Here is a 22963-nt window from a genome sequence, read left to right as displayed (position 1 = left end):
AGTTGGTTGAATTTTGGTCCATTCCTCCTGACAGAGCTGGTGTAACTGAGTCAGGTTTGTAGGCCTCCTTGCTCACAAATGCTTTTTCAGTTCTGCCCACACATTTTCTATAGGATTGAAGTCAGGGCTTTTTGTGATGGCCACTCCAATACCTTGACTTTGTTGTCCTTAAGCCATTTTGCCACAACTTTAGAAGTATGCTTGGGGTCACTTTCCATTTGGAAGACCCGTTTGCTACCAAGCTTTAACTTTCTGACTGATGTCTTGAGATTTTTTTTTAATGGAGGTTTTGGAGCAGTGGCTTCTTCCTTGCTGAGCGGCCTTTCAGGTTATGTCGACTCGTTTTCCTGTGGATATGGATACTTTTGTACCTGTTTCCTCCAGCATCTTCACAAGGTCCTTTGCTGTTGTTCTGGGATTGATTTGCACTTGTCGCACCAAAGTACGTTCATCTCTAGGAGACAGAATGCGTCTCCTTCCTGAGCGGTATGACAGCTGCGTGGTCCCATGGTGTTTATACTTGCGTACTATTGTTTGTACAGATGAACGTGGTACCTTCAGGCGTTTGGAGGTCTTGGCTGATTTATTTTGATTTTCCCATGATGTCAAGCAAAGAGGCACTGAGTTTGAAGGTAGGCCTTGAAATACATCCACAGGTACACCTCCAATTGACTCAAATGATGTCAATTAGCCTATCAGAAGCTTCTAAAGCCATGACATAATTTTCTGGAATTTTCCAAGCTGTTTAAAGGCACAGTCAACTTAGTGTATGTAAACTTCTGACCCACTGGAATTGTGATACAGTGAATTATAAGTGAAATAATCTGTCTTTAAACAATTGCTGGAAAAATTACTTGTCATGCACAAAGTAGGTGTCCTAACCGACTTGCCAAAACTATAGTTTGTTAACAAGACATTTGTGGAGTGGTTGAAAAACAATTTTTAACGACTCCAACCTAAGTTTATGGAAACTTACGACTTCAGCTGTATGTATTCAATATATATTAGTGTTTTATTTTCATTTAAAAAAAAATATATACAAATTGGGAAGGGGGGGACGGTTGTGTGTATGTTGGGATGAGGAGGAGATGGAGAGGTGACGGTAAGGTCATGTTGTATTTATATCACAGTGCTGCACTGGGAGGAACGCGTTCGCCTAGGAGAAAAGGGTGGGTGAGATGGGGGAGGGGTCTATAAATGGAAACTTAATTCACAGCACTATCCACCCCCACCACACCAGACCAATGGAATTTTCTCACTCTCGCACTCTGCTCTCTCTCTGGGAGCGAATTAGTGTCCACATAGGCTTTCATCAAATGCTACTCTTCTCTTGGTGAATGTACCCCTCCTCCACTAGAGCTCCTCCGAGGCACCCTGGAGATAGAATTCTAATGCTACTCATTGACGATGGAGTGTGTAGCAGGCAGTGAAGGGTGCTCTACTCTCTCTGCAACCTCACAACATTGTGTACACATAGCTTAGGTGCTGGGTGGAAAATAACTACATTTCTCTCCCACCCATGAGTTGTATCATTATAGAGAGATGCAGAGAGTCCACTCTGTAGATAACTGTTTGTCGCTGTGTTTTAAAGTGTGTCATCCCGTGTCTCAAACTGCGTCACCTGGGTGTCTCCCCGCAGCCTGTTGTTCACCAAGGTGAAGCTGGAGACGTTGTGTCGAGGACCTGAGGAGGCTCTGCTCACCTGCAAACACATGCTGCAGATCTGGAAGTCCTGTTACAACCTCACCAACCCCAGGTACAGTATAGTAGTACCCATTACAGAGGCAACATGTTTTGTCCGCTAGATAGAACGGAACTGTGTATGAAAATAGCAGTAAAATATGTTGGACAGACCTACCATTGCAACCTGCAGTATTACAAACCACCTTCAGGAATATTATGGCGTATAATGTAGTGTTTTGGAATGTCAGAAAAGGACGAGCGAGTGGGACTGGCTTGAGTCTGGGGCCAAATGTGCATTATCCCGATCTCCTTTTGTAAATATGTGCACCGACTTTAGCCACAATCTCCTGCAAAACACTGGAATTAACTATCACGAGAGATCGAGCAGCACTGCTTCCCTGATTTTTATCCATGGCTTTTTAAGACGCTTTAAAAAATCCACTAAAGCTTTGCTTAGAGAAACACAGGCCTGAGAGCAGAGTACTGGAAGGCACTTTGTAACTACTATTGATATAAAAAGGTTTTTATAAATACAATGATTGATTGAGCTAAATGACGTATTACATCACTGGACTCCCTTCCTTACTATTAGTGAATCCCGTCTAGCCATGACCCAAAATCTCCAGAGTGTGCGTCCCAAATGGTGCCTATTCCCTAGTTAGTGCACTACATTAAGGACTCCTGTCAAAAGTGGTGAACTACAATATGGATATGGTGCCATTTGGGACACAGCCCGTCTGCAGCTAATGGTAGCCATGCAGCAGAGAGACAGCGAATCAGCGTGGACAGATCAGTCCCTCACTTCCGTGTCAGACTCTCGTTAAACTGAAGAAGTTTAGTCCACGGAGATCAATTACAAGTAACCAGACTCCTCTCCTCCTGGTCCTCTGCTGCACCCACCACACACCCCATAGACAGGGGCCGAGGCTACTGTCGCCCTACTATTCCTATACTGTATTGTCTGTGTATACTCGCTGGTCATTATAGACGGTGAAATAGCGTTTACCTCAGCCAAACCCTACAGGAGGGGAATATACTGGATGCTAACATATTGCTGTGTTAAAGTTCGTCAGGAGCTCTGTTTTATGGCTGTTCTTCTGTCTCGCATTTTGAGTTTTACTGCCTCTGCGTGCGTAGAAGTTTCCCGTCAATGCTGTTGAAATATACCATCCCGAACAAACGACAGAACATAACTGGACTCTGCACTCTCCTTTCGCTTGTGGCTGTGATTTCCTGGATATGACAGAATGAGTAGAAAGATGCAGGAGTTCAGACAGGGACCAGTAATCCACCCAGACCAATGCATCAGAATGTTTAACTGTCCCTGTGACATTTGACTAGGGGATATCTCCAAATTCGTGACTATCCAGTCCATCCTTCTGTTTCATGAACTGGATTTTGCATTAGTCTTTGTAGCAGAGGCAGACCCAGTCCGCTGCCTGCTACCTTACCCCTTCCTAAACGTGGAGCGTTGCTCTCGGTTTCATCACCTACCCCATGCAGTAACTGTAAATCTTACCTAAGACAGACAAAAACACAGCTCTTAACCTGCGCAGCAGTCATGCTAAGAGAATAGATTGGCAGGGAGGGTTTTCAGGAAACTCAGCGGTCTAGTTGGTGTTTTACCTATTTTCTCTGTGTGTGTCCAGTGATTCAGGTCGAGGCAGCAGTCTGTTGGACAGAGCCATAGCAGACCGAAGGACGCTCAATGCCATGACGCTGCCTGACTTCAGTGATCCAGAGACGGGTAAGCCTCACCCCACTACCACTACCTCACAACATTAGAGAAATGGAGAGGAGTTATAAAGCAGAACACTAGCTTACCCCAGGACACTTAACATGTAGCCTGAGTGTGTGTCTGTTTGTGCCATCATGGGCTTGACAGTGACAGCAGTGGAGTTGGCAAGAGAACAAACAGATATGTGACCAGGCTACTTAACATGGTCGCTATCCCATTATGAGGGAAGCAGAAACCTTCAAATGCCTGTAGGCCATGTAAATGTATTACAATTAATCCCCGGGACATGCAGGTTAAAGCCTCTCTAGCAGCAGCTCCATATATTCACAGTATCTACTACTGTGACTGTACATCCATGTCCAAGTCACTGTAGTCACACTGTGTCCTGTCTCAACATGACTACTGTATCTACAACCACACCTGTATATTGCTCTTTGTCTCCATGGCTACAGGGTTTATGGCCATACTGGAGTAAACTACAAGCTGCTGCTGTTAAGGGCTGAACCTCCGAACAACCACTCAGCCTTTTACTGAGTGATCAGAGCAGTAGAAGTGGTGGGTTGGAGATTCAGCCAAGGAATACCATTCTAGCAGCGGGGGCTGGTGGGAGGAGCTATAGGAGGACGGGCTCTTTGTAATGACTGGAATGGAGTTCAACATGTGGTTTTCATTTGTTTGATGTGATTTATTCCATTCCAGCCATTTAAAATGAGCCCTTCCTCCTATAGCTCCTCTCACCAGCCTCCTCAGCATTCTATACTTTTATATATATATATAATCACACACACACATATGGATTAGATGTAGGTCTCTTGTCATTGCAGCTAGAAAACGTCACTAAAGCAGTCTGTCCCGACATTTTAACATCACATCTTGTATTTCCCCATTCTGTCTCTGTCAGAGGTGTGAAGACACACCCTGTAGACTACATCCTGTCAAAGTGTGTGACCGTTGATCAACATCTTTCATTTTCTAAATATTAACGTTTTTTACTGCAGTGTTCAATGTCCAACAGCTTTTCCTTCCTATCACAATAAAGGCTTTTATCTGTGTGTTACACCATACCGTATCAGAGTATACTGAACAAAAATATAAACACAACATTTTTACAGTTCATATAAGGAATCAGTCAATTTAAGTCAGTTCATTAGGCCCTAATCTATTTTACATGACTGGGTAGAGGTGGGGGAGCCAGGCCCAGCCAATCAGAATTAGTTTTTCCCCACAAAGACAGAAATACTCCTCAGACTGATCAACCGAAAGGTCTCTGTAAGTCAGCTATGCCATTTTTCTCTACTTTCAGTTAGCTGTTGCTAAGAAAAGGCTGCAGTCTTCATATGTTCTGTGTTTTATATATCTGTGTCATCTTTTACTTTTCTGTTGTTTTTAGTCTCTGGCTCCTCCTCTCTCTCGGGGTCCGAGCCCGCCTCCCCTTCTTCCCCTCTCTTTCACGCCGGCCCCTCCCACCACCCTCCTCCCATCACACCCCCCAAGGCCGACCCCCCTCTGCACCCCCCGAAGCCGGCCGGCAGCCATCATGCTTTCTGTGACCACACCCCTCGGCGACAGTCCACCAATAGTAATGCTCCTCTGCACCACGTGCGGCCAATGGCATGTTGTGGTGTGCGTGACTCACTGCCCAATCACAACAATGCTTGCTGAGTGTGCGTTTTTTAACTCGTCCAAAATGGCACACTTTTCCCTACGTAGTGCACTAGTTTTGACTCTGGTGTAGTGCACTATAGGCAATGGGGTGCCATTTAGAAAGTGACTTCACTGATTAAGCCCTAGATACAGTAGTGTACTAGTGTTCTGTGCTGTGGTGTGGTGTGTGTTCTATGTATAGTTCCTTAACAGTGCTAAAAACCATGCTGGAAAGGACAAGGTGAAAACATATCATAGCCAGCCAGCACAGTAGGATTTGGGTCGGCCCAATAGTGAGTCAGGTGTGTCCAGTCCTGTGGGCATAACGGGATCCTGTCAGCCTATCACCATCCCATCGCCACGGAGACACTGAGTGGACGACGTTAAGTCCCTAATCTGCCTGAGTGGCCACCCCGTCCGGCTTCGACTGAGTGAGTCAGCAGACACGGAGGATATGAGAAGGAAAGAAAGAAAGAGTGAAAGAGAAGCGAATGAACGGCCCCGTATCCTATCTATCTATCTGACTGACTGGGTTTTAAGACAGATGAAACAACAACCTCTGACAAACAAGATGTCAGTTCAGTTAGCATGGAGTTTGTATGTTTTGGGGTTAACAGAGGAAGTGTAGGATACAGAGTGTGAGGAGAGGTTCTGGCACTAGACACTAGAACTACAGGTACACTACACTAGAACTACTAGGCACTAGAACTACAGGTACACTCTACCGGCAATACAGGTAAAAACCCACCCGCACTCGTTCAAGCACGCTCACTCTCCACACACGTCACAGTACTTCCTGTTATGTTCTCTCCTCTTTCTAGCTCTCTGTGTCCCCTGGCTTTCTCTTTCTATTCATCACTCTGTTCATTTGTCCTTTGGCGTTCTAGTATCTTTCCCTCGCCACCTTCCATTGTACCATTTTATGTTTTACTGCTCGATAAAGGGCTGGATTGAGGCATTTCAAATAACCACAGTGTATTTACACCTGCAATAGAGGTCCAAGGTTTTTGTGTTTGCCATCATAATGTATGTTTGATGTTTAAATAAGGAAAATGATAAAGGTGATTTAAGGAAGGAAAAGCTTGCACTGGTGGCAATAGCAACCACAAACGCGTGCAGGGGTGAAGCAGTTTAGGTTGGATTGGATTGACACATTGATAGTGAATCATTGTGTGGATCCATTTTCACTGGCACTAACTTAGCATAAATAACTTCAGCATTCACTAATGTTAGTGTCTTTTGAAATGTTTCTGTTAAGTATACTTCAGTTTTGTTGTTGAGTGGAAGTGATTTTAAAGTTTTCTCCTAGCTGTATCTCTTTAATTTTCCCTCTTTAATTAATTTTCTCTTTTAAGTAATCTTTGTTCTTTGTTGTTTGTTGATTTGTTATTTTAAAGGCAGCCCTCCAGATGCTAACTTTCATCAGTATCATGGTTTTTACTCCATGTTTTCAGTTTGTAAGTAGCGCTTTTCTCCCTCCGCTCCCTCTCTCTTTGCCCACTGACGCTGGACTCTGACTGATGTATCACGCCTCCTGGCCTTGGCCTGATTTTTCCTCCACAGTCAATGTATCCATCCGTCACCACCAACCACCTGCCTGTCCCTCTGTCTGTCTGTGCTCCTAAAGTCAGTCAGTCATCCACCATGTGTGGACCATACTGGAGGCTGTCCGGCCGCTATTCGCTAGCTCACCTTATTTTCTGTTTTTGTTTAGTTTTTTGTTTAATTTATTTATTTTTGTCCTCAGGCCCTTTGTGCTACAGCTAAACAATTAGCTCACTGAGCTTCCTGACTCGGTGGGCCAGCTATGGAGTAGGCAGCTCCATAATTAAAGAGGCAGTATCATTTCCCCTGGCTAGCTGCTCTATTCTATCCACCAGACACACAGCCTTATCGTATGGGCTCCCTCCACCATACAATACAGAGCTCATTAGCCAGACCAGTCCCAGACGGGCTAGCTTTGTTTTTGTTTTTGTTTTTTTCATTTGTAATTTTATTTGTGTTTAGTTAAAGGGCTATGGACTATGTTGTCCATGACTGGCTGTTGTGTTGTGGAGACCAGTTAGTTTCACTGCTGGGCCTCTAGGCTTTCACAGACTATTAATAGGTTTCCTTTAACCTTCCCGGACAGCAAACACACACAGGCCACTCTCTTGTCATACGGCCAGCCCGGTGTTCTTTGACATTCTCTTGGACTTCACTAGAAACAAAACAAAAGAGGGGAATGGATGAGGAGGAAGCAGCTCTGTCCTCTCATGCCCCGGTGAAATGGATACTGTTTCTTTAAGAACATGTAGATTCTTTCTGTGCTGCTGTGAACTGACAACCCACCCTCCACATCGCTCTCCATTAGTGCCTTGCGCTTTGTACCTTGCATGAAGGCACTTTTGGCTACCCTTTTAGGCCGCTGTGTGTGTGCGTGTGAGAGAGTGTTTGTGTACTTTTTCCTAACTGCATGGATTACCATTTTCACTCATCCAGGTTAAGATCACACCGGTTTAATCCAGGCTTAATTTGACCCATTCACCTGCAGTGGGTGCCATTTAATTGACTTCATTGGATAAAATGAGTGTCTACAGCCTGCTTGGTGACACAGCTGTCTGTCTTGATGGTACAGCTCCTGGTGCTCTTTCTCCATCTATCCAGGGACCTTTTAAAACAATCAATCGCTCTACTCAACCTGGTGTTCCTTCCTTCTGCGATAAATCTTCTTCAGCCATATCAAGTTGGTGTGTCCATAGAAATAGAATGACTAGAACAGGTAAAGCCCTTCAGACCTTGCCAATACGCTCAATTTGGCTGAAGTGGTCTATGGCTGTGGAGTTCCATGGTTGATGCTCTATGCATCCCAAATGGCACCCTATAGAGTGCACTACTTTTCAACAGAGCCGGTGTCTGCGTGCTAAATGTGGGCGCTAGGGCTGAGACTGGGGCTCTGTAGGCTTAGTGCTGCTGTGAGGGAGGGAAGAGTATCGATCTCAGGGCATGAGTCCCAAATGGCACCCTATTCCCTTTACAGTGCACTACTTTTGACCAGGGTACATAGGGCTCTGATCAAAAGTAGTGCGCCATATATGGAATAGGATGCAATTTGGGACACTACCAGGGTTTTTAGATGCATACTGTGTGACTGTCACTTCAGTCAATAACCAGGGAGCCAGAGAGAAAGCAAACGTGTTATTTTTCTGATATGAGAATAGAGAAGAGTGAAGCAGTTTGACGCGAAAGGCTGCCTGCCTGCCTGTAATCCTGTGGTGTAGGTGTTCAGAGAGACAGAGTGAAGGATGAGGATGTGTAGTGGTAGGAGAGAGAGTTCTTAGAGGAGCTATTGTGTTCAGATCATAGAGCTATAACCATATAGAACGGTCCTATGTCTGGTTCAGATTGTGTTCATCACTAGTGTGTTGAGGTAATAAAAGGAGTCAGTGTTGTGTTTTATGGCCAGTCGGTAGTAATGGTGAGTGACGTGTGTTAAGGAGAAGAGTACGTGTTAAAGCATTCATGTGGACCATAGATGGATGCTACTGGTTGTTAAAGGGTCTATAGCGTAAAAGAGTCACTTAGCTCCAGTATGCAGAAAGTGTGGTGTGTGTGTGTGAAGTGGCCGTGTGTGCCTCACCAAAAGCCTGCCATGCAGATTGAGAACCCAGAGACTGATTCCCATTTCACTAAATCCTCTTAGCAGCATTCCAGCTTAAACACAAATCAAATCTCTCCTCCCAACTCGCAAGACCTTATCAAAAACATCTCTTTATAGCCAGGGATATTTTCTCTCCCCCCTAAATTCATCACAGGACTTTTCTTTGCCCCGGTGCTTTCACTAGATCTTCTTGACAGGATTTGACGATAGGGACCATTTGTGCTTTAATCTAAAGCTCTTTAAGGCCAATAATGAAAGCTCTCTTGCTCTTTAGAGCCCGGGGAAAGTAGTATCCACTCCAAATAGTATTTTCAACCAACTCCAGTCCCAAATCAGTTGGCCTAGTTTGTACAGCTACAGCCAGGTTATTGTACGTCTATACGTCTGGATATGTGAATCAGTGGTTTGCAAGGATAATAGACAGTTAATAGCTGCTGACTTAGTAACGCTGCCTGTCACTAGTAGCCTATATAACATGAAGCTTTTTGTGAAGGCATGAAGCCGTCTGTGTGTAAAGTTTTGTGCAGCTAATGTCCTGAACGATGGATGCAGAATGAGTGGAGTAACATTAGCCTACAATTGCATCCTTTTACCATAAGGAGGTGCTGGTACTGCTGTGCTTACCCCCTCTTCTCCCCTGTCGTCCTCTCCTCCTCCCCCTCTCTCTGCAGGCTCGGTCCACGCCACATCCATGGCGGCGTCGCGGGTGGAACAGGCCCTGTCAGAGGTGGCATCCTCCATGCAGAGCAGTGCCCCCAAACATGGACCCCTACACCCCTGGATGACTCTGGCTCAGATCTGGCTCCACGCAGGTATGATAGTACACTATAACACACAGCTATGGTAGTACACTACGCCACTATAACACACAGCTATGGTAGTACACTATACCACTATAACACACAGCTATGGTAGTACACTATACCACTATAACACACAGCTATGGTAGTACACTACGCCACTATAACACACAGCTATGGTAGTACACTATACCACTATAACACACAGCTATGGTAGTACACTATACCACTATAACACACAGCTATGGTAGTACACTGAGTCACTACACCACACAGCTATGGTAGTACACTATACCACTATAACACACAGCTATGGTAGTACACTATACCACTATAACACACAGCTATGGTAGTACACTATACCACTATAACACACAGCTATGGTAGTACACTATACCACTATAACACACAGCTATGGTAGTACACTGAGTCACTACACCACACAGCTATGGTAGTACACTATACCACTATAACACACAGCTATGGTAGTACACTGAGTCACTACACCACACAGCTATGGTAGTACACTATACCACTATAACACACAGCTATGGTAGTACACTGAGTCACTACACCACACAGCTATGGTAGTACACTATACCACTATAACACACAGCTATGGTAGTACACTATACCACTATAACACACAGCTATGGTAGTACACTGAGTCACTACACCACACAGCTATGGTAGTACACTATACCACTATAACACACAGCTATGGTAGTACACTATACCACTATAACACACAGCTATGGTAGTACACTATACCACTATAACACACAGCTATGGTAGTACACTATACCACTATAACACACAGCTATGGTAGTACACTATACCACTATAACACACAGCTATGGTAGTACACTATACCACTATAACACACAGTTATGGTAGTACACTACGCCACTATAACACACAGCTATGGTAGTACACTGAGTCACTACACCACACAGCTATGGTAGTACACTACGCCACTATAACACACAGCTATGGTAGTACACTGAGTCACTACACCACACAGCTATGGTAGTACACTATACCACTATAACACACAGCTATGGTAGTACACTGAGTCACTACACCACACAGCTATGGTAGTACACTATACCACTATAACACACAGCTATGGTAGTACACTGAGTCACTACACCACACAGCTATGGTAGTACACTATACCACTATAACACACAGCTATGGTAGTACACTGAGTCACTACACCACACAGCTATGGTAGTACACTATACCACTATAACACACAGCTATGGTAGTACACTGAGTCACTACACCTCTGTAAGTAACACACAGGCTGGACAGCCAGAGGGGAGTTAGTATAATGCTGCTGTACTATCCTGCTGTTATTGTATTCTACCCTTATCCTACTCTCATTAATTATGTGTACCAAAAATGATATCCATTATCCAGAATGATATCCTGGAGTTGTATGTGCACTTGTGTTCATGCATGTGTGTGGTGTTAGTGATTGGCAGGGTGTGTGTGGGAGTGGTAATCCATTGACTCAGGGGAGGTGGGGTAGCAGACAGCAGCTTAATGGAATCGATATGTTCCTGTGAGGTGGTCTGACTGTTTGTAACGTTCCTGACCTGTTTTCTGTTGTTTTTGTATGTGTATATGGTCAGGGCGTGAGTTTTGGGTGGGCAGTCTATGTTTTCTGTTTCTATGTTGGTTTTGGGTTGCCTGGTATGGCTCTTAATTAGAGGCAGGTGTTTTGCGTTTTCCTCTAATTGAGAGTCTTATTTAGGTAGGGTGTTCTCACTGTTTGTTGGTGGGTGATTGTCTCCTGTTTCGTTCATGTCTATACCATACGGGACTGTTTGGCTGTTCGTTTCGTTTTGATGTAGTCTGTTCCTGTCCGTGAGTTTTACGTTAGTTATGTAAGTTCATGTTCAGGTTTTTCGTCTACGTCGTTTTCTTGTTTTGTATTTTGAAAGTGTTTTGTTTTCGTGTTGCCATCGTCGTTTAAAATAAAGAGATGGCTTATTTCCCTAATGCTGCGTATTGGTCCACTGATCCTTCTCTCCTCTCCTCATCTGAGGAAGAGGAGAACGACAGCCCTTACACTGTTAAGCGTTAACATATCACAGGCAGGGCCTCCTGGACTGTTGCTACTGCCTTTCATTTGCAGTCCTCCTGCGATGGGTGGGAAAGAACACACACACACACACACTGACTGCTTTATTTGATCATTATCCTTATTACCAGCCTTAGATACTTAGATACTCACACTGATGATAACACCAAGGGGACGTCACCTCCCAATAAAACTGCCTCTCTTTGAATCAGCTCTGAAAGGGAGATATAAGGATGGATGGGGGGGGGGCATTGTGAGAGGAGAGGGGGGCATTGAGAGAAGGAAATGGGGTGAGAGAAAGAAGGGGAAGGTAGAGAGAGGATAGAGAAATGGGGAGAAGGCAAGTAGAGAGAAGACGAGAAGGAGGGGGGGTGCAGGGAGAGGGAGGTAAATCCGCTCCTGCTCTCACTGCCGAGCGTTGAAATGCCAGAAGAGGAGGCCAGAGCAGAGCACGGTCCCCTCCCTTCCTCAGCCAGCTGCTACTGCTTGCCTATCTAGTAGTGCTGCTGAGGCTTTGTGAACCAACCCCAAACAGTCTCGTCCACACGCACACACGCTGCTGGAGGCTGTGTCACTCCATGAACATTTTCCAAAATGCCAGAGAATAGAGAGATGGGGGATGGTGTCCTGGATATAACCTCCTTTCTCTGGGACCAACAAATGAGGACAGCACTGGAGGCTTAGCTGGCTGCTTAGAGAACAGCCTGCCTGGAGACAGACAGACAGACAGACAGACAGACAGACAGACAGACAGACAGACAGACAGACAGACAGACAGACAGACAGACAGACAGACAGACAGAGTCAGTCAAATACAGAAACAGTTTTGCACAATCAGAATCACACACACACACATCAGTGCCACTGTAAGGTCATGTTTGCTCATAATTATTATAGTTTTTCAGCTATTTCACCCAAAAGGAAGACAAATAGAAGACATGATATGATCTTTGGATATAAGTCTGTTTTTTATTGCTTTTGAAAAGCTCACTTTCAAGTCTCTGTCTGAATGTAATCTATGGGCTTTACTTTAAATCCCTATTTTCAGGCTGGCTGCCACCTGCTAGAAGCTCTCATTTCCTCTCTTGATGAAATCATTAAGTCAAAAGACAGCTATCACCTCTCTTGTCTGCTGCACCTCCCATTACCATAGGAAGTGTGTGTCTGTGGGTCTGTCTGAAACGGTTTCTGTTAGTCAGTCGGTGTATGTCCTAGTTATTTGTGTCAGTGTGTCACCTCACGGTCCTCCTCTCCCCTATCTACTCTCTCTCTCTCTCCTTTCTCTCTCTAGCGGAGGTGTACATTGGCATGGGCAAGCCTGCGGAGGCGACGGCCTGCACCCAGGAGGCTGCCAACCTGTTCCCCATGTCCCACAACGTGCTGTTTATGCGGGGCCAGGTGGCTGAGCTGCGGGGCAACGTGGACGAGGCCAAACGCTGGTACGAGGAGGCCCTCTCCATCAGCCCCACCCACGTCAAGACCATGCAAAGACTGGTGAGTCTCTCTTTTCTTCTGTTCCTCTCTTCTATCTCTCTCTCCATCATCAGCCCCAGCCACGTCAAGACTATGCAGAGACTGGTGAGTCCTGAACCTCTACAGCCCTCTGTTCACATCTGTTCTGTTTTCCCTCTCTCTCATCTTCCCTACTACTGCCACGTCAACCATGCAGTCTGACAGCTGACATTCTGTCACTCTTATGGGCCACACAGTCCCGTATCCATAATGCCTCCCATAGAGTCGCTCTCTCAGGTCATAGTCAAGTGGTGCAGACAGAGGGGGGAAGCCCATTGTTACTGTCACCCTGTAAACCTCCATGCTGCTTGCTCATCACTTTGAATGGAGAGACTGCAGGTCTGACTCATGCTGTTAGCAGATTAGCTTTCCCTTCTGTTTATTACAAACGAGACACTTTTGGGATGAAAAGGCTGCATTGAGCCTAATGAAAAGGGCCTTTTGGAGGAGAAGGAGAGATACCGAGAGAGAACAAGAACAAGAGACACAGCATCTCTCTATCTGATGAGCTCATAGTAAAAACCCAATTATGGAAATTGAAAATGGAAGCTTGTGATTGGTTGGTGGTGAATGCAGAATAAACCACCACATTGTGCTGTGTCAGCACCTCAAGCAGGGGGATTGTCCAATCTGTTCTTTTTACTCGCTCTCTCACTCTTACTCTCTCTCTCACACTCTTTCTCTCTCTCTCACTCTTTCTTTCACTATTTCTCTCTCTCTCTCACTTACTCACTCACACTTTCTTTCTCTCCCTCGCTATTTCTTTCTCGCACTCTTTCTTGCTCTTTCTCTCTCTCTCATATACTGTACAGCTTAGCGCAAAAGTGAGAAGTTTAGAGCTTCTCTACTGTGTTGTGACTGTAAACAGTCTGGCTAGAATGGGATAATGCATGGGGCTGTAGTGGAGAACTGTCTTATTGTGTGTGCCTGTTCACTCAACTGTGCGCGCGTGCGGTTCTGTGTGCGCGTGCGGATCTGTGTCCTTGCGTTTCTAGGATGAGGTGGTGCTGAGACAGGAACAGGATTAGTCCTCTAGCAGCAAAGAGCAGAGCAGCTTTATTGGCTGACTGACTGAAGAAATAGTCCTTATTCACCATGACCTGATTTGTGTTCTCTGCTGATAACTCTTCTCGCTCTGTGTTCGATTTCCCAGTTCAAAGTCTCTGCTTTAACTGTGTTCTAGTAGAACGACCGTGCTCCTGTATCCTGCTGAAAATGAAATCTAAAAATGTGTGTGTCCATGCGCGAGTCTGTTTTCAATGCCTTATTTTGTCTTCTACACCAAGCTAAGCTGATCACTGGGTGGAGACCTCCTTCCAACGCCTGTTGAATTATAAATGAGCCTCTTTCTTCTAGAGAAACACTAAGGAGAGCAGTCCTGACTGCTGCCATAGTGGGGACACACACATCCCTTACTGAGCTGAATAGTGGAGCCTCGTCCCTCTGACTGTAGTTTGTGTTGTGATGGTGACTGGACTAGTTTGTGTTGTGATGGTGACTGGACTAGTTTGTGTTGTGATGGTGACTGGACTAGTTTGTGTTGTGATGGTGACTGGACTAGTTTGTGTTGTGATGGTGACTGGACTAGTTTGTGTTGTGATGGTGACTGGACTAGTTTGTGTTGTGATGGTGACTGGACTAGTTTGTGTTGTGATGGTGACTGGACTAGTTTGTGTTGTGATGGTGACTGGACTAGTTTGCCTGGTGTGATGGTGACTGGACTAGTTTGTGTTGTGATGGTGACTGGACTAGTTTGTGTTGTGATGGTGACTGGACTAGTTTGTGTTGTGATGGTGACTGGACTAGTTTGTGGTGTGATGGTGACTGGACTAGTTTGTGTTGTGATGGTGACTGGACTAGTTTGTGTTGTGATGGTGACTGGACTAGTTTGTGTTGGGATGGTGACTGGACTAGTTTGCCTGGTGTGATAGTGACTGGACTAGTTTGTGTTGTGATGGTGACTGGACTAGTTTGTGTTGTGATGGTGACTGGACTAGTTTGTGTTGGGATGGTGACTGGACTAGTTTGCCTGGTGTGATGGTGACTGGACTAGTTTGTGTTGTGATGGTGACTGGACTAGTTTGTGTTGTGATGGTGACTGGACTAGTTTGTGTTGGGATGGTGACTGGACTAGTTTGTTGTGATGGTGACTGTCACTGTACTAGTTTGTAACTGGTGTGATGGTGACTGGACTAGTTTGTAACTGGTGTGATGGTGACTGGACTAGTTTGTAACTGGTGTGATGGTGACTGGACTAGTTTGTAACTGGTGTGATGGTGACTGGACTAGTTTGTAACTGGTGTGATGGTGACTGGACTAGTTTGTAACTGGTGTGATGGTGACTGGACTAGTTTGTAACTGGTGTGATGGTGACTGGACTAGTTTGTAACTGGTGTGATGGTGACTGGACTAGTTTGTAACTGGTGTGATGGTGACTGGACTAGTTTGTAACTGGTGTGATGGTGACTGGACTAGTTTGTAACTGGTGTGATGGTGACTGGACTAGTTTGCCTGGTGTGATGGTGACTGGACTAGTTTGTAACTGGTGTGATGGTGACTGGACTAGTTTGTAACTGGTGTGATGGTGACTGGACTAGTTTGTAACTGGTGTGATGGTGACTGGACTAGTTTGTAACTGGTGTGATGGTGACTGGACTAGTTTGTAACTGGTGTGATGGTGACTGGACTAGTTTGTAACTGGTGTGATGGTGACTGGACTAGTTTGTAACTGGTGTGATGGTGACTGGACTAGTTTGTAACTGGTGTGATGGTGACTGGACTAGTTTGTAACTGGTGTGATGGTGACTGGACTAGTTTGTAACTGGTGTGATGGTGACTGGACTAGTTTGTAACTGGTGTGATGGTGACTGGACTAGTTTGTAACTGGTGTGATGGTGACTGGACTAGTTTGTAACTGGTGTGATGGTGACTGGACTAGTTTGTAACTGGTGTGATGGTGACTGGACTAGTTTGTAACTGGTGTGATGGTGACTGGACTAGTTTGTAACTGGTGTGATGGTGACTGGACTAGTTTGTAACTGGTGTGATGGTGACTGGACTAGTTTGTAACTGGTGTGATGGTGACTGGACTAGTTTGTAACTGGTGTGATGGTGACTGGACTAGTTTGTAACTGGTGTGATGGTGACTGGACTAGTTTGCCTGGTGTGATGGTGACTGGACTAGTTTGTAACTGGTGTGATGGTGACTGGACTAGTTTGTAACTGGTGTGATGGTGACTGGACTAGTTTGCCTGGTGTGATGGTGACTGGACTAGTTTGCCTGGTGTGATGGTGACTGGACTAGTTTGTAACTGGTGTGATGGTGACTGGACTAGTTTGTAACTGGTGTGATGGTGACTGGACTAGTTTGTAACTGGTGTGATGGTGACTGGACTAGTTTGCCTGGTGTGATGGTGGATGGACTAGTTTTCCTGGTGTGATGGTGACTGGACTAGTTTGCCTGGTGTGATGGTGACTGGACTAGTTTGCCTGGTGTGATAGATGACGTTGGGTGCTGTGTTTGGCTGCTGGGTGGTGTGATTGTTCCGCCGTGTATCGCGTTTGTGTCACCTCTGGGATGCACAATGTTTGTCAGTCAGTCTGTCAGAGCTCATAAAGCGACGTGGTAATGGGTCTTGCACACTGTATGGCACGATTTATACACTCTTATACACTCCTCTCCATCCCTCTCCCTCCATCCACCACTCTTTCCATCCCTCTGCCTTGACAGGCCAGTTTGTGGAGGGCTGTGCATCACTCCAGCACTCTGACTGACAAACGGAAAGCGGGCGAGAGATGCGGCGAGGGATGGAGCGAGGGAGCACAAGAAAGAGCGGGAGGGAGGGAGGGGTCCTGCTGATACAGCTGTGACTTCTAGACTGAATCCAAGAATCAGGCTGAGATTCCTCTCCACATTTCATCCCTCAAATCTTCCCTCCACTTTTCATGAGATATTAATTTCCTCTCCGGACCGGCTACGACCATACTGTCCTTGGATCTACTGTGTCTGTCCGTGTGGTAACACAGATTAGTGTTGCACCGTATATACCAAAACTGTTCTGTTCTTTTTCGATACTAGAACATGAAAAACGGTGCAAATTTTTTATTATTATAAAAGAAATTACGCCTTCTCCGTGTCTCCTCCGTGCCTTCTCCGTGTCTCCTCCGTGTCTCCTCCGTGCCTCCTCCGTGTCTGCTCCACTTACTCATTGCCAGCTCTGGCCTGTCCTGAGGAGCCACTGCCTTCACTGGGAGTCTGGCCTGTCCTGAGGAGCCACTGCCTTCACTGGGAGTCTGGGCTGTCCTGAGGAGCCACTGCCTTCACTGGGAGTCTGGCCTGTCCTGAGGAGCCACTGCCTTCACTGGGAGTCTGGCCTGTCCTGAGGAGCCACTGCCTTCACTGGGAGTCTGGGCTGTCCTGAGGAGCCACTGCCTTCACTGGGAGTCTGGGCTGTTCTGAGGAACCACTGCCCTCACTGGGAGTCTGGGCTGTTCTGAGGAGCCACTGCCTTCACTGGGAGTCTGGGCTGTCCTGAGGAGCCCCTGCCCTCACTGGGAGTCTGGGCTGCATCACCACTTAAGCTGCACAGAAGTTAACACACATCAATAATGCAACACGGCATGTAGAAAGGTTGAAACTGTTAATTACTGTTAACAAAACAATGTCCATTACAGGCTGGAACACTATAAAATTCAAGAAGATACCAGTAGCTTCCAGCTTTGTAGGCTAACTTTCCGTCAATTCACTACCCTAGTACCTTGTTTGGGATAATATGCAAACTATAACGCAAAATATTGCTGATTTCAAAGCTGATTGTGACAAAAAACATTTTCATTCACTTCGTCTCCCCCACCTCACATCTCTTCCAGGCAAGATCATATTTGCTTGTACCTCGAACTGTGTTTGTGAATGATGTCATGGGTCTTGAAGAGACAGTACACACTTTTATAAAAGAAGAGATTGCTTATTCTATGCAAATGTTGTTGATCAGTACCATTTTAAAATAAGTGACTTCCTCATGAAGCTGGTTGAGAGAATGCCAAGCGTGTGCAACACTGTCATCAAGGCAAAGGGTGGCTACTTTGAAGAATCTGAAATATAAAATATATTTAGACTTGTTAAATCTAAAATCTACATCTTTTTGGTTACTACATGATTCCATATGTGTTATTTCATAGTTTTGATGTCTTCACTATTATTCTACAATGTAGAAAATAGTAACAATAAATAAAAACCCTTGAATGAGTAGGTGTGTCCAAACTTTTGACTGGTACTCTATGTCTGGATCAAGTTCTATTCTGTGACTTTGGCTAATAACCCCTTCTTTTTTTGCCCTGGTATCGTTTTGGTATCCAGTATTGTGATGGTAGCGAGTATCGTGATACTAAATCTGGTATCGGTATTGAAGTCAAAATTCTGGTATCGCGACAACAGTAACACAGATCCTGTATCCCCCAACTAGTCTGTGTTACTGAGCTCTTTGATAGGCATAGACGGGCTTATCTAGTGATGGTGCTGCACCTCTTCCAGTTTGGTGGTGGTATTATACGGGTAGTGTTTCTCCATTAATGCTAACTCGCTGCAAACCACTACTTGATCGATCAGGTTACAGTGGTATCAGTTGAGCTGTTGCACGTTGTTGGGACCAGACCGGTAGCTTGATGCTGTAGCAGTGGTGTGCCAGCTCTTTGATGCAGTGGGACAGTTATTAGATGTAGTTATCACTGTTTCTACTGAGAAGATGCCAACGATGCGCCGCACTGGCAGCAGCAGCCAGCGACTTTTTAACAGTTAATGCTGTTAAAGGGGCAATGACTTTTACTCCTTCTTTATTTTCTCTCTCTCTCTCTCTCTCTGTCTCTCAAAATGTTCCATTTAAATGGAGTTGGTGTTAATGCAGGAAGGGCAGGGTCCAGACTTCTCCTATTTCTGTATTCTATTTCCTTTTCTCTACATATCACTCTCTCCATCTATCCTTGTGGCGTGTCCCAGGGGTGTCTGTCTCTGGCTACAGTGCCGGTCCTGCTTTCCCACACACATTTGACTAATTAAGCAGCGTAGCAGCTCAGAGCAGCTTGCTGCGGCCGGGACCACAGCCACACATCACTCTGTGTCAGTTCTGCTGTATCTGAGCTTTTCATTTTGGATTTATTTTGGCGTCTGTCTCGTTGGTCTCCGCAATAAGCAGGCTTGTCACATCTCAACAGCCTGTCAACTCGGGGGAGCGACAGGGGGCACATATACACACACACACACACCTCTTTCTGTCATTCAGCCAGAGTTCTGTGGAGAGGTACAGGGTGGAGGAGATGGCTCTCCTTGGCCTCTAACTGTGCTGACTGCTCTCTCCTCTCTTGCTCTTTCTCTCTCTCGCCCTCTCTATTTCCCTGTCTCGCTCTCTTCTCAATCTCTCTTTCCTCTCTCTTCTCTTTCTCTCTCTCTCTCTCTCTCTCTCTCTCTGTGTGTGTCTGTCCGTTTGAGCCCTTTTCTCTCCATGTAGCCTTGGGGAAAGAGCCTCAAGGTTGCTCTGTAAAAATTTAGCTGTCTACTGTAGCGACAACGGCTGACCTTTTGTGTTAGATTAACAGTTACTTAGCCTGGTTTTTAAAGGCTGGCTGCTTTGAGAAGTTAATTGAAAGGATGAGATTACATGAGTGTAGGATGTGACTAAATGGAGTATGTGATTGTACAGTTCTCTATCTCTCGTGTGTGTGTCACTAGGATGGAGTCAGCTGGGCAGTGATAAACAGAAGGGTTTAAACTCCTCGCTCCTCTCTGAGTCAGTGTTACAGGCTGTATTAGCTCTCCCTCTGTCCTAGGATCTGATCCTGCACCAGCTGCAGCCGTACAGCCTGGCAGAGAACATCGTTCACCCCCCTCTCTCACTCCTTCACTATGTCACTCACTCACTCCTTCTCTCTCCCTATCTCCTAGGGTCTGATCCTGCACCAGCTGCAGCGGTACAGCCTGGCAGAGAAGATCCTTCGGGATGCGGTGCAGGTGAACTCGACGGCCCACGACGTGTGGAACAGCCTGGGGGAGGTGCTGCAGGCTCAGGGCAATGCTGCTGCCGCTACAGAGTGTTTCCTCACCGCCCTGGAGCTAGAGGCCTCCAGCCCCATACTCCCCTTCACCATCATACCACGACAACTCTGACCTGGGAGAGAGACGCGCACATACACACACACACACAAGCTGCTTTATCCCCCCAGTGTGAAGGTGCCAAAAACCTTCCTCAGAAGCGCCACCATCAACCACCCTGTGATGTCTTGGGCCCACCTCTTTCATCCTAATGAGATTAGACAACTACCTCTCTCCTCTCGAGGCCATTCATAGGCCTAGCTAGATGAGCTGGAGGGAGGGACCATGGACAAAAAATCCAAACACTGATTATCTGGTCCAATAATGTACATCAATGTAACTGTTGTTGCCATGCCAACACCAATGTGCTGTCTCCGCCCCCTAGTCTCTGCTGTGACCACTGTATCGTATACCACAACCCCTTGCTGTGCCTGACTATGACTCCTGCACTCCAGCCTTTATCTAATCTACACTGAGCAAAAATATAAACGCAACATGTAAAGTGTTGGTCCCATGTTTCATGAACTGAAAGATCCCAGAAATTGCACAAGAAGGTTATTTCTCTCAAATGTTGTGCATACATTTGTTTACATCCCTGTTATTGAGCATTTCTCCTGTGCCAAGAAAGTCCATCCACCTGACAGGTGTGGCATATCAAGAAGCTGATTAAACAGCATGATCATTACATAGGTGCACCTTGTGCTGGGGACAATAAAATGCCACTCTAAAAAGTGCAGTTTTGTCACACAACACAATGCCACAGATGTCTCAAGTTGAGGAAGTGTGCAATTGACATGCCGACTGCAGGAATGTCCACCAGAGGTGTTCCCAGATAATTGAATGTTCATTTCTCTACCATAAGCCGCCTCCAACGTTGTTTTAGAAAATGTGGCAGTTGGTCCAACCGGCCTCACAACCGTAGACCACATGTAACCACGCCAGCCCAGGACCTCATCCGGTTTCTTCACCTGTGGGATCGTCTGAGACCAGCCATCCAGGCAGCTGATGAAACTGAGTATTTCTGTCTGTAATAAAGCCCTTTTGTGGGGGAAAATTATTTCTGATCGGCTGGGCCTGGCTCCCAAGTAGGTGGGCCTATGCCCTCCCAAGCCCACACATGGCTGCGCAGCCATGCCCAATCATGTAAAATTCATAGATTAGGGCCTAATGAATTTATTTCAATTGACTGATTTCTCCTTTGCCAAGATAATCCATCCACCTGACAGGTGTGAACTGTAACTCTGTAAACTATGAACTGTAAAATTGTTGAAATTGTTGTATGTTGCATTTTAAATTTTTGTTCAGTATACATGGTGGGGAGAGGGGGGGAGTTAGCCATACAGGCTGTCTACTCACTGATCCATCTGTTTTCTCTGGCTGTTGATTGACGGGAGAGGAGACGGAGGGTGCAGAGGGACTTTCAGGCAGACAGAGTTGCAGAGGTTTGCATTCCAGATGACATGGACAATGTAGTGCTATGCAGCGGACAATGGCTGGCCACAGTAGTACATACCATCACCCGCCCCCCCCCCCCCCCCCCCCCCATGTCTGTGCTGGTGCATTGTTGTAGCTTTCAACCCAAATGATGCTGACTGTGTTTAACCTGACAATGCTTGTATGTATGTACGGTATGCGTGTCTCTGCGTGTGTATATATGCACTTGTTTGTATGTGCGTTTGTACATTTGTGTGTTCAAAAGGCTTTTCGTTATTTGTTCATGGGGGAAAAACTGTTAAAGAAGTTACACACTGTCACTTGAAAGATGTATATTTTATGGTGAAACTATAGTTTACATGATATCCCACACTCTGAGTGTGGAAGGCCTCACACACACGTGTGTCGTGAGGTTGTGTCCTTTTGCTGTTCCTCTGCATCCCAAAATGCAACAGTTTAAAAACAGGTGATGCTACTGTGTTTGAAATGAGCTCCTCCTCCTCGATAAACTTCATCAGATGCACCCTCAGCGGGTTCGGTATGACCGGAAACATCTGATTTACCGTATCTTCAACTTCGCTTCCTTTTCCCCTGGAAACAGGATGTGGGGACCCCATTCAGGCAAGTGTTTAATGCCTGCTACGTTAGGTTACATCAGATGTAGTTATTTCAGTTACTGTAACCTTCTATCAGTTAGTTAGGTCACAAGCTCACTGATGTGAATGCCAAAAACAGTAATTCTAAAACACTTAATGTCTTGTCTATGGTTTCTTTCTGTCCAAAACAAAGGACTTTTTTTTTCTCTTCACATTACCCTTGATTATAAGTGCAGATTATTATTATTATTTCTGACTGGTAATTATTAGATGTTCATTATTTTAGACGTTTAAAAGAGATTTTACAGTGAATGACATTACGGAGGCGTCACAAACACTGCAATATGTTTCTTTGAGTAGATTGTACTTGAAGTATACAACGGAGAGGAGCTGACTGTTTTCAGCTCAGTTATAGGGTAAATATATAAATGTTTCTAGTCTGCTGTAGTGCTTCTCTGAATGCAGAATCTACCTAGCAACCACAATAGGAGCCTGCATGGCATGTCCCGTTGTGAATGGCCAGTATGCCCCAGGCCTCTGGTTTGATATGGTCCAATCAACAGCAGCATTGAGACAGCATGTCTGTCTGTCTGGTCCTATAGCACATATATGATACAACTGGACAAACTATAATGATGTCAATAAAAAAGTGATTGGAATAAATACAGTGACGTAATGTAATATACACTAATGTGATCAGGTATGGTTATGTATTGGACACACACAAATTCAGTGTATCATCC

The 22963-nt window shown here is 45.5% G+C and overlaps 1 protein-coding gene across 3 annotated transcripts in view; it reads left to right on the top strand.

Annotated features, from left to right (window-relative positions):
• Window positions 1–22883, top strand: part of ttc7b (tetratricopeptide repeat domain 7B) — a 69928-nt gene extending 47045 nt beyond the window's left edge. Inside the window, exons 16-21 of one of the 3 annotated variants that reach the window (XM_055863552.1) lie at window positions 1640–1756; window positions 3333–3430; window positions 4812–5000; window positions 9377–9517; window positions 12889–13091; window positions 20044–22883. In XM_055863552.1, the coding sequence (XP_055719527.1) occupies window positions 1640–1756; window positions 3333–3430; window positions 4812–5000; window positions 9377–9517; window positions 12889–13091; window positions 20044–20265 (970 nt within the window). In that variant the 3' untranslated portion in view covers window positions 20266–22883. Of the gene's footprint in view, window positions 1–1639; window positions 1757–3332; window positions 3431–4811; window positions 5001–6462; window positions 6523–9376; window positions 9518–12888; window positions 13092–20043 lie in introns of all 3 variants that reach the window. The other 2 variants (XM_055863550.1, XM_055863551.1) reach the window with 2 other exon arrangements.
• The last annotated feature ends 80 nt before the right edge of the window (window positions 22884–22963 follow it).

The sequence above is a fragment of the Salvelinus fontinalis genome, chromosome 15 (genome assembly GCF_029448725.1).
Source record: "Salvelinus fontinalis isolate EN_2023a chromosome 15, ASM2944872v1, whole genome shotgun sequence".
Taxonomy (NCBI): domain Eukaryota; kingdom Metazoa; phylum Chordata; class Actinopteri; order Salmoniformes; family Salmonidae; genus Salvelinus; species Salvelinus fontinalis.
Note: the sequence above shows the minus strand (reverse complement) of the source record. Positions and strands in the feature narration are given on the sequence as shown.